Here is a 13,123-nt window from a genome sequence, read left to right as displayed (position 1 = left end):
TTTTTCTCGTGAAATCTCGCGTTAACTTTGTTTACATAGCAACGACACAGCAACAGTGTCCGGTGTGTATCTGTTGTTGGGGATAACAAGTTGGATAGAAGAAGGATATCACTTTAGGTTGTTAGGAGGACAGAATTCGCCATGGAAGGGCTACCGTTCCTCCCAGGAAACTCATTCGTAGATCCAACAGTAAGTACCACTGTTTATTTTCCTCGACATTTAATGACAGCAGACGATTTGAATGTCTATGCGGATCTTCCTGAAATAGGCCTACATTCTGCCAATGTTTTGGAGATGGCCATGTATTGGGCCTATGGCGGGTTGCTTCTGTTGACAATGTTTGAAATACATAAGTACACAATTTAATGAATAATAGGACCAATATGCATGCATGTCTTAATTCTGTTGGGAAGCTTTGAAGGTTATTATTCCACCTGCCTAATTGATAAGAAGTGTGTTTTGGTTACCATTGCTAGTGCTAAATGGTACTTTCGTACACTCTACAGCATGTTTTGAATGTATCATGTATTTTGGGAACATAACCTTTACTTCATTCTTTTCAGAATAAGGCGATATACAGGGTTGAATATGAACAGGATCACAATCTCATAGTAATGAACACTTTATAAGTCGCCATCACATTATAGTTTCCCATGATAAATTTATTCTACTTTTGGTATGTCAGAATAAGGCGATATACAGGGTATTATCAATTATAGTGAATGCATGTGCATTGAATTTCTACTTTGTACAATGCATTTTGTTATTTTGAATGAATCTTTTTGGCAAGGCTTGTTATACCGAATTTTATCGATTGCTCCATTGCAAACAAAACCATTATTTAACAACAATTTATGTTTGTGTCGATAAAAAGAAGATTGTTGCTCATCAATCTGAACCAAATTGAAATATAAATCACTTGTGTTTGTTACAGTAATGTGCTTTAAAACTTATTCATCCCTCTCCTCATTGCTGTCTTATGCTAAACCATTCCAATTTATGGTTACATAGTTCAACGTTATGGATATCTGATAATCTTGTTAGATATATACATGTTGCAGATACCCACTATTAGCATATGAATGGAACTTCAATACTAATAACCAAGATGTCATTGGGATCTTTATAATGTAGGCTTTTTATTATCAAGATACATCTAATCAAAGGACTGAATAGACTTGAATGATCAGCAAAAACATATACAGGAATGGCTATCTAGAACCTTACACATTATAATCATTTTCAATTTCATTTTCAGAAAGCAAAATACCATAGAAGTCATTCTCTCAACTACAAGAATGGCTATGCCACACAGACCCTCCCAACCACTGGCATTGGCGGTGTACCAATTGTTTACAATCAACTTTCAGAACAGGAGCTAGATGAGCTTGCAAATTACAACCCTACATTGACATATGGTCAGGCAAAACAAGCTCCACCAGAAGACTTTGTCCCTGGTCATGTCGCCTGGGATAAAAAGGTACAGATGCTGGGATAGTCAATTGATTCGAATGGGAATTCTTCACAACCTACAGAATTCAGCAGTTGAAATATCACATTTTCCCACCAAGTAAATTTTCTCTACTGCATAGAATAGACAAAAATAAACCACCAAATAGATATCACCTGCTGTAATATTGTTAATGTTATTAAGCATTTCATAAATACTATACAATAAATATATATATACATATATAGAAAAAACAAAACTAAAACAAATCTGCCAATAAACATCTCCTGAAGATCAGCGGCAGCTGGGAAAACGTTAGAAATCGATGGCAAATTTGTTTTAGTTTTGTTTTTTCTATTTAAATTCCATCACAAGGATATTCAACATTTATTTATATATATATATATATATATAAATACAATTCACATTTTGATTGATGTAATTGTATAAATGCTGTAATTCTACACATTTAAATTTTCCTCTTGATTAACAGGTGTTAAGGTTCAATGCCTACTTCAAGCAAACTGTGCATGAATCTCCTGATGAATTCTACCGAGTGCGACCTGTAGACCTATATTACTACCTGGAGGACGACAGCATCGCTGTGGTAGAACCTCATGTAGAGAACTCGGGCATGCCACAAGGTCAGTTTCCCAACATACAACTTAAAAATAGTCATGTGGTCAGATGTAGGTCATTCTAGTAAACCACTAGCAAAGGCAATATGGTGAATTACTAGTCACATTCTTTTCTTGGTCTCTGTCTTTTTGTATGTATGTATGTATATTTGTTTGTTTATGTATGTATTTTAAACAAAGTAAGGAAAATGTTAGAACATTCCGTGCAGTTAATAGCTTGTTTGACAAATTACGTTTCACAACCTCCAAAATGGCGATAGTGTCGTCCAATAGCCCTTAATCGTAATTTGTCCATTAAAAGAAAAGTTAGCTCATAGATTGTATTGAGAATTCTGACAATCTAATCTACCAGTACTATTTTCTTGGTGGCAGATCATTTCAACACCATATTTAGCAAAGTGAGAATGTCAGAATCTTTCGGACTTGAAATGATTGGCAGATCCAAGGGGAGATAATCAGAATTTAAAATAGATACATTTATAACAACTCAGAATGTTTCTTTTAATTACAGGAAAGCTCATCAAGAGACAGAGACTCCCCAAGGATGACCAGGGAAATAACTGGCACTGGAGGGATCTCAATAATGGAATGAACGTCACATTTTATGGAAAAATCTTCAGAATTGTAAACTGTGATGCATTCACAAGGGTGAGTTAAAAAAGAAAGACTCAAGCTATATAGCAATATGTTATCATATAAAGCAGCAAAATCTCCTGGATAGTATAGAAAAAATGTAATAAGGTTCTGATAAGAGATCAGGTAATTGAACAGATGGTAGAATACAGGAGTTTTTGGATACATACCTAAACAATATGTGGGTAAATTACAATTTCCCGTCCATTAATCCAATGTTCTGATGATTATGACATCACAAAAATGTGGCAAAATATGACGTCACATTTAATGGAAGGTGTGACTAATCAACGGTAAATTGTATTTTGTCCGGGACGTTTTGGTATCACGAAAACTTTGTATTAGCATTGCTTTCAAATTTTTAAGTCATAAACCTGGATTTTCAAAATGATTCAATATCCATTTATTATCCCTTTGTAATAAATAAGTGTTGTAAACCACACAGAATTTCCTGGAGAGTGAGGGTATGGTAGTGAATGACTCTGAAAGTGCACCCACCGACCCCTACATTGAGAGGAGGAAGGAAGCTGCAGCCCTTAGAACCTACAACACTCCATCATCCTTTGACAAGCTCAAACAGTTCCTGGAGCTGGATCGCAAAGTTCTACGATTCTACTGTATCTGGGACGACCAGGATAGCATGTTTGGGGAGAGTAGGCCATTTGTTATCCATGTGAGTGTCAATCTTTTATTCTGCATTTGCATATTACAGAGTTATCTGCACAAGCAGGAAGGTATTGAATGTGACATGATGTGTTAGCGATTGTAACTTCATACTTTTCTGAGAAAACGTAGTGAATTGCGCTCACAAAATAATGACATCACAATGGATACCTACCCGCAATGGAGCTAACTCTGTTATGTGCAAAGATGGAATCAGACAGACTTAAAGATAGATCGGAAAACATTTCATCATATAATAATATCTGTATGATACTACTAAATGGAAAACTTGTATCTTTATTCAATTAAGCAGGTACAATTAAGCAGGTATCATTATTATAAATTACCGCTCAAGAATAAACTTAAGTTTGATTGTTAAACATTTAACACTTTTTGGTGATCAAACCTACAATTTTGTTTTTATTGTTTGCTGTCGGTAATTGATAAAAGTCTTACACAGTGACTGTATATTGCTTTTCGCTTCTTTGATATACATGTATATTAAACAGAGTTATGTCCCCTAAACATTTACTTTTCTTTGATAAAATTTTACCTCCACAGTACCTAATTTTTCCTAAACATATTTAAAAGTACAACATGAATTTTATCAGGGTTAAATGGATGCAGTTTTAAGATTATGTATAACGTTTATGTTTAGTATTACTTGGTGGACGACACACTGGAAGTCCGTGAAGTACACACACCCAACGACGGGCGCGATCCATTCCCAGTTTTGATTGGACGACACAAAGTTCCTAAAGACAGATACAACATTGAATCCTCATTCCCTGGAGTTGTGATGGAGCTGTCAGAACACGAAATCAAAGAATATTTCACACCCAAAGACTTCAAATTAGGAGAACCAATGACCATTTATGGACGTCGGTTCCTAGTATATGACTATGATAACTTCACAAAGGCATTCTACTACCAGAACTTTGGAATAACCGACTTCAAGCCAGTCGATGTTAAGAACAAAGCAAAGGCTCTTCCAAAGATGGTAATTGTTTTGAATTTTATAATAATAGTTTCCTTATTTTTTTTTTCTCTTAGTGGAAATCATATTGGTTTTAATGCTTTAAAAATTTCAAAATATGAGTTTCATAGTACGAAAATTGCACTTGTAAATTGAATTATATTATTAATTTGATTTCACAATCTACTTTGCTAGTTTAGAAATTTGTTATTTTGGGTTGGGGGATAAGAATATATTTCTATCTGAAAAAAATTCTCTCAAAGCAGCATTTGGAATAAAAAAAATGTAAGTTTCATGGTTTATCGATATTTGTTCTCGGAGTTCTTTTTTGTTTTTTTGTTTAGTCAATTGTTACCTGTCTGTATTTATTAAAAAATGGATATATAGGATCTGACATAAGTGATCATTTCATATGAGATTTTATGAAACGAGTCTAAGAAGTTTTTATTTTTGCGAGCCTTGACGAGCAAAAATTAAAACTTCGAGACGAGTTTCATAAAATCTCAAATAAAATGAACACAAATTTAAGATACTTTTTATCACATAACTACAGATACCTACATAACAAAAAATTTATGTCAAAATATATTCCGTAAATCCAGCAGAGGCTGGCATTTTGTCCTTCCGTCCTCGTAATCCTGACTTCACATCATTTTTCCTGACATCACTTTATTGTTTCTGTCTGATGTCACAATAGATTTCCAGCCAATGAAAATCATCTAGGTCATATTACACTAGAATAGATTTTTCTGTAACAGTAATAAATTTTTGATATCTGGATGTTATTCATAATTGTAGGAAATCCCACCATACAACCAGTTTGGATCACTGGAAGATTCCCTACAGAGTTGTCTCTCCCTGATCCCACAACCTCCCAAGAAGGACTTTATCAAGATGTTAGAAAACGACCACAAAGTGCTACGCTTTGAAGCAATCATGGTAAGAGTTATAATTTTATGATAATATTAATAATAAAAAAAAAAGATTTTAAACATTGCAAATGAACCCAATATTTTATACTAGATAAAAGCTTTTAGCAGGGCCAGTTTTTCAAGTATAATTATATTCAAAGTACGATGACAGGCCACAGGATCCTGCAAGAAGTTCAAATATGATTTTCCTTATCTTTTTATGCTTAGAATTTCATCATTTATGATGACTTGTTCTTATCAGTATACTTACAAGGGTATTGAGATCTGTCATTCCCAAATTTATGTCCTAATTCTTCTGGCTTTTGGTACTTGTTCAACTGAAAAACACTCATGAATTTATGTTTGGCAAAGAACAATTTGACATGATTTAGAAATAAACTTTTATTGTTTTATAATTTTAAAAAAAATTTGGTTTGCTACATTTGTCATATAATGGCTTCAATTAATATGACTAGAATAATTTGGTAATTGAGAGTTAGGTAAAAATTAAGGTTAAAGATTAAGGTTAACCCCTAAAGACACATTTAGGTTCTTCTTAATCAAAGACTAAACCAGTCAATTATAAAATTTCAGGGGTGAATGCGTTAAAGTCATTATGTTATCATGATTGATCATCAACTATAATTTGTTTACAGGATTCTGTAAAACCAGAAGACAAGGGAAGGCGATTCATTATATCATATCGTCTGGCCGATGATATGATGACAATTTATGAGCCTCCAGTGAGGAATTCCGGAATCATTGGCGGTAAATTCCTGGAACGAACACGTGTTGCCAAGCCTAACTGCCCACCTGACCAGCCAGAGTTTTTCGGCCCCCAGGACTTCTATATCGGAGCCGTGATAGAAATCTTTAAGCATCGATTCATCATCACCAACGCTGATGCCTACGTTCTGGAGTTCATGCAGAGTCACAGACATCAGTTCCCAGGTAAGTGATCTGTCATCAGAAAAATCAGTCACATTAACTAATTCATCCCCTGAAGATACATTTAGACTCTTCAAAATCAAGGACTGGAACAGTCCATTGTAAAATTTCAGGGGTGAATGAGTTAAATACAATATCAATTCTAGTTTTAAATGTAATGTGAAACCTGTGTAATACAATGCCATGGGAGATTTCCCGTTTTGGTCGTATTAGACAGGTTGATGGAAAAGTCAGGTATTCTTGTTGACTGGTAGAAAGGTTTTCAATCTGAGTGTTGAATTTGACAGGATGTTGGAAAAGTCAGATATCAGATTAGAAAGGTTTCACTGTACCAGTATGATAACAGCATATTTATTCCTATGAAGTGAACAGGAAGAAGATGTAATGATCGAGGAAAAAATTGAATTTTGTCACGCTCTATTTCAGATTCTACAGTATCCTCATTACAACAGAAACTGGCTGAACCCCAAGCCATGTCTGAGGCCGTCAAGGGAGGCCCCATGAAGGTGAAAAGAAAGTAAGTTTATGGCCAATCCAACTAGATATTAAGTATTCCGTTTTTGCAAATTACAAAGTGATCTCCCTTGCTGGAAGATATTGATTGTGACATTATTATTATCTATTGGGCGAATCTTCCATCATTTTTTTCTGAAAAATATTACTTTAAGCTCTCAAATACATGACGTCACAACCAATACCTACACACAAGGGCAGATAACTCTTTAATGTGTACATACAGAATAGGACATTAATCTGTAAGATTCAGATTATAAAAACAAAATTTTCACATTTTCAGTTTTGTATCAGATACTGATCTACTTCATTGCGCTTGCGCTTTTATGCAAGGAATTTGTCTGCCAAGTTATAAGAGATTGAGTTTGGTGTGAAGGTCATCAGAGATGCTTGTTATCTTTCCATGACAATGAATTTACCCAGATCAAATGGTGTCTCTCTTATACCATGTTTTTTTGAAAGTCCATTTTTATTCAAAATTTAAAATTTATACTTGAAATTTGTCTCTAATTAAATTTGAAAATACTTGAAGTTTGTTGCCAAATACTTCAGAACATGCAGTCTTCACTTAGGCATATTATCCTTTCCTTTAATTAAAAAAAATAATAAAAATTGTCGCTTACAGTGTATGGGCATTTTCTTTGTTTCCACAGTGAGGGTGACCTACAAATTTTGGTACAACAGATCCGTGCTCAGCTCAAGAAGATTGCCATCACAGACAAGACTCGCGTAGATGAGATGTTCCTCCGTTACGATAAAGACAGGACAGGCTACATCGATGCCAACAACATGAAAAATCTATGCCGTAGTTTACAACTCCCAGTCGATGATGACGTCATTAATGCTGTAAGTGGTCAAAATTTTCAAGCCTCTGTATATATAAAAAACAGGTTCCCACTTTAGTGAATTTAAATATAATTCAGGGTTATAATTCCATTTCAGGGATAGTTTTTCTTTAGTTAATTTAGATGGAATTATACCAAGGTGGTGTCCAATTTTCAAAACCAATTTTATCTGAATTCTCCTGTCTAATTTTTGTAACTCTGAAAACAAACAAACTTTCTTCTTTGTTATATGACAATTTACAGTTAAAAATGCTAGAAAAGATGAACCTTTCACAATGACAGAGTTTCCTGTTTTACTTTTTACCATCTCCCTTATAACATTTAAATGCTTTAGTAAAATTAACTGCAAGTTTTGAAATTTATGTACAAATCCAAATACTAACAACAAAAAATTAATAATTCATTTTTTGATTTTTCAGCTGATCTGCCAATGCCAATACGAAGGATCCACAGGGAAGGATATCTCTAGAAGATTTCAGACGATTTGTGGAGAGTTCGTGAAAAATGGGAGATAATTAAAGTCAAACAAACATTTTAAAATACTGTGATACTTTTCAAGAAGAGAATGAATGAAAACAAAAGTGAACAAGGACGGTCGAGAACGTAAATAGTTCTAACAATACAAAAAGGTGGTTTCACTGAGTGGAAATAGATTTATTTCAATGGAAAACCATCTTTCTTGTTGATTGTGTTATATATGTATCTTTTGTACATAATGTATATATATAAATTATCAAGTACAAGTAAAATTTAAAGGAAATTTCCTGTAGGTTTTGCAATTGTCACATAGGCCTGCTGAAAACAAAGACAATAGCCTATGTGAGCTCGTCTATTGTCATACTATTATTGACAAGATTATCAAAGTGATGTTTTTATTTCTCAAAATGTCACCCTGTTTATTTTTTTTTCTTAGGTTTTATTTATCATAACTAAAGAAAATATTACTCATTGCTGAATCATGTAAAAAAAAAAGGAGAACATGGCTGCTTAACTAGTGTTATCAAAGAAGCAAAATTTCCAGTTTTCAGCAAATCACTATTAAAAGAAATTAAATAATTGAAGTATTGTGAATGTTGAACATGGAGACAATTGAATAAATTCATATCTAAAACAAATATATTATCTCTCTTTTTCATTTTGTTTATGATCTCATGTCGATATAACTTTACACTAATTTCTCTATATATGCTACATATTCCGTTTATGGAAATAAGGACTGTTTTAAGAGATGAACTAGAACTATTGTCATAGTGAAAGACTAATACCCCGCGCTGCACAAATTTAGTAATAACTCCATTAAAGATGCTCCACCGCCGACAGAGCATAAATGATATTCATCATTTGAACAATAATTGGTGTTAAATCGTGTATATATATGCCTAATTAACACAAAAAAATAACATTAACTAATTTATTTCGCCTTTGGTGCATGCGCAATCATTGCTTCATTCCATATAAGATATAGTGCCACGGATTTTTTTCGGGATGCAATTAATTATTTTTCAAATTTTTAACATCAAGTAAAATAAGAAGCTCAAACTTGTCAATGATGATAATGGTGTAAATTAAGTAACTTTTGTAACTGAAGAAAAATACTAAATTGTCTGCTCCTGTTTTTGATATTGAAAATATACCATTTGTCAGCGGTGGAGCATCTTTAATAGGGGACATTGCAGAACCTATGTAATTAATACAACTCCCCATTAAGTCAGGGTTCTGTGTACCAATTTTTATCAAAATCTGTCAAGCAGTTTACGAGGAGTTTGCCGGACAAAGTTGTGTCGACGGACAGACAGACAGACAACCCGATTCCAGTATAACCCCTTACCTTTGTCGTGGAGGGTATAACTATACATGGCATTTAAAACTAGATTTGATAGAAATGTAGATCTTGATTTCCATGGGTTACAATCAATTCTATCTTTACACCTCTGGAATATACATTGTTTTGTATCATAGGAAAATTGAAGGCTCTGTGCGCGACATCGGATGAGCAGGTAGTCAAAAGAATTAAACATTTTTCTCTATGTCCATATAAATCTTTAGAAGTCACTGCATGCCCGTGGTTGGCTTGGTCATGGTGAACTATTGCGACAGTCTTTTGTCTGTCTTTGTACTCGCGTGCGTCGTCCATTAACATTTCCTTGTGAACACGATAACTTTAGAAAACACAGTTCATGGCAAGGAGCTGATAGTCTTAAACTTTCCAAATGATCAGATCACGAGCAGATCACGAGACTACTAGGTTGCAGCATCCGCACATGCTTTTTATAACCTCCTTCGATACGTACAGTCGGGTAGTGCTATCACCAGGAGACAACCTAGCGCAGTGTTATCAGAAATCGCAGACAAAAAGTTGATCTTCTGACAAAAAGTCAAATTTCAACAAGTATTCTCCACCGTAGCATACTTTTTTACCCGTCAGTAGGAGAAACACTTAGGGATTTCGTTGGTCACATTGAAGTCGTAATCTAGCATAGGCAGGAGAAACAAGCACATTCCCGAGAAAAAGTTGTGTAACTGAAAATGGACAGATGCAATACAACAGTCTGTATCCCCATAAGACAAACATTTGTTGAAAATGAGAATCTGGAAGTCATTAAGCAATTAAGCCCGCATTGCCAGTAGAAATACAGAGGCTGAGCCTGAAAGAGATGCTGCAAGGGAGATGATTTCCTTTAAATCCTTAATCCCGCATTGCCAGAAGAAAAATGGAGGCTGAGATTAAGGGTGGTTTCGTTTAATCATTAAGACTGCATCACTGGTAGTAAGAGAGATGCTGAGAGTGAGATGATGAAGTTGAAGCCATGAAGACCGCATCGCCAGTAGGAGAATTGCTGAGAATGAGATGGTTTCGTTGAAAAAGATAAGCCCGCATCGCCAGCAGAAAAATAAATGCTGACCATGAGAGTCAGATGGTTTCGTTGACCTCCTTAAGACTGCATCACCAGCGAAACGGAGGCTGAGGGGGAGATAATTTCGTTGACCTCTTGTGGTATTACCAGGCCAAAGTTATGATTAATTCAGGTTAAGTCATGGTCATTTCAAATATGCACATACATGATATATCTTCAGGCAGTTGATTCTAGTCTTAGAAGTCCATATATAGGAAGTTATTTCATATCTAGGAGGTTGTTATTCAATCATTGCCTGATATCACATTGGAGTCGTGATCTTTACGCCATTCCTGCTTCCTGGTATCTAATATATAAGATACTAGGATATACTTTAAACTACATACACTAACTATACACACGACACAAACTTCACACACAACCACAGGACAACATTAAGACCGCATTACCAGCAGAAACAGAGGCTAAGAGGGAAATGATTTCGTTGAACCCCTTAAGATCACATCACCAGCATAAACGGAGATGCACAGAGTGAGATGATTATGTTGAATAAGATAAGCTCGCATCGCCAGCAGAAAAATAGATGCTGGGTATGAAATCATTAAGTTGAAGTAATAAAAACCGCATCGCCAGTAGAACAGATGCTGAGATTGGGATGGTTTCGTTGACCTCATTAAGCCCGCATCACCAGGAAAGAGCACATCAGGGGTTTCAATCGCATTGTTGACGAATGTTTAGTGAATCCGGTCATTTGAATAGCTATTTAAAGGAAACACATTGCTTTGAAATACATTTGAAGAATATTCATCAAAATGTGACCATTGAAATCGTTTTGGGGTTTTTTTCAGAACATTTTCCACTTTACTGACCATACGGAATGAGTGTGACTACCCAAAAGTAGCAGAGGCGGCTTACCTATACTTCTTAACCATGAACTCTGTGGATATATAAGACCGCATCCAGTTCATAGCAAGGAGCTTATGGCCTTAAACATTCCAAATGATCAGGTCACGAGGCTACTAGGTTGCAGCATCCGCACATGTCTATAACCTCCTTCGAAACTAACAGTCGGGTAATGCTACCAACAGGAGACAACCTAGCGAAATGTTATCAGAAATCGCAGACAGGAAGTTGATCGTCTGACAAAAAGTCACATTTCAACAAGTATTCTTCACCATAGCCTATTGTGTGACTCGTCAGCAGGAGAAACACATAGCGACTGATACTTAGATGGTCACATAGAAACCGTTAGCGAACATCGCCAGGAGAAACACAGGCATATTCCCGAGAAAAAAGTAATGTTGCTGAGAATGGACAGATGCCATAAAACAGTATGCATCCCCGGGATAATTACATTTGTTGATAATCATAAAATGGAACTCATCACCAGTAGAAACACAGAACAGAGGCTGAGACTGAAAGAGATGTTGTAAGAGAGATGATTTAGTTTAAATTCTTTCGACCAACCAAATAAATAGGTGGTTTTTTTTTTGTAAAATCCGACAAGCTGAAGAAAAAATATATTTAAAAAAAACATATTAAAGATACCTAAATTTAATTTTTGTATGCGTATGAGATTGAACAAATGTGTCTTAAATACAAAACTGAAGGAAATCTTTGTTTTGTAACGATGTCAGACAGACAGAATAGTATGCAAATGAAGCTACGATGGATTGTACTTTCGAAGTTTCGCGCATGCGGATTTTTACGTACTTAAATTAAACAAAATAGCTGAACGCAAGCGTGTAGGAAAAAGTATCTGAATCGGCAACAAAAAGGAGGAAATAAGAATGGAATCGGTAGCACCCTAGGATATCTGTAGGGAATGGAAGTTAGAGATGGCATGTAGCAAAAGAAGAAACAGAAGCCACATTTCAAGCGGAACTTGCCCGGATTCTGTTGGGACTCGTGTTGCACGTGGTGAGTTAAACTTCAACAAATATGCCAACGGACATGCAGTGGCATACTAAATATAACTACAAACCTATGTTTGATTTTCTAAGCTAGCGAGCATATGTCAGTAACATGAAGTATTTAACATTACATGATATGTAAAACAATCTATCGCACTTCGTTTTTTTGATTATTTATTAAACATCTGACATTTTGTTGCACGCTTCCGTTTGTTTTTGCGGCCTCGTTTTGGGAAAAAAATACGTCATTGATATATGTAAAGCTTGACTTTTTTCCTGGTCAAGCTAAGCAACTGACCACCCATATTGTTCGCTGTATGCATTGAAAATGATCTGAAGATTATATCTATATTTTGTAGTCCTTTTATTTCATTGGGCGAAACTTACCTTTAAATGTTTATGTATGATTATAATAACTGACAAGTAAAATTTGAAGATTTATTTGTAATATTTACGATACTGTTTCCTTAATTATATATATTTATGTATTTATATTCCATTGCATTTATATCTAATTTTCTGTAGGACATAGTTTTTTATGATAAATTAATTGAACTGATGATGCCGAACTGATATGATAAATAAACAACAACTTACTGATGTGTACATAACGACATGTATGCATCTTACATTATATATGTATCTGACCTTTGTAGGTCAAATATCAAACGATCCTCTGTACAATATTACATTGATATTTCCGTAAAAAAAAGTTTGATAACGCACTAACTGAGGTACAATGACAATACTGTATAGACATTCTTCAAAACATGTTTAA

At 34.8% G+C, this 13,123-nt stretch overlaps 1 protein-coding gene across 1 annotated transcript; it reads left to right on the top strand.

The window, feature by feature from the left end:
• The first annotated feature begins 30 nt into the window (after nt 1-30).
• LOC138309472 (EF-hand domain-containing protein 1-like) lies at nt 31-8,692 on the top strand. The gene is given in 12 exon segments (XM_069250670.1): nt 31-189; nt 1,259-1,480; nt 1,944-2,094; nt 2,600-2,736; nt 3,167-3,394; nt 4,043-4,384; nt 5,159-5,299; nt 5,928-6,222; nt 6,646-6,736; nt 7,386-7,578; nt 7,997-8,014; nt 8,016-8,692. Coding segments are annotated over 12 exon segments (1,929 nt in total). The 5' UTR covers nt 31-141; the 3' UTR covers nt 8,079-8,692.
• The last annotated feature ends 4,431 nt before the right edge of the window (nt 8,693-13,123 follow it).

This window comes from Argopecten irradians, chromosome 15 (genome assembly GCF_041381155.1).
Source record: "Argopecten irradians isolate NY chromosome 15, Ai_NY, whole genome shotgun sequence".
Classification (NCBI taxonomy): Eukaryota; Metazoa; Mollusca; class Bivalvia; order Pectinida; family Pectinidae; genus Argopecten; species Argopecten irradians.
The sequence above is the reverse complement of the archived record's forward strand: the minus strand, read 5'-3'. Positions and strand labels throughout refer to the sequence as shown.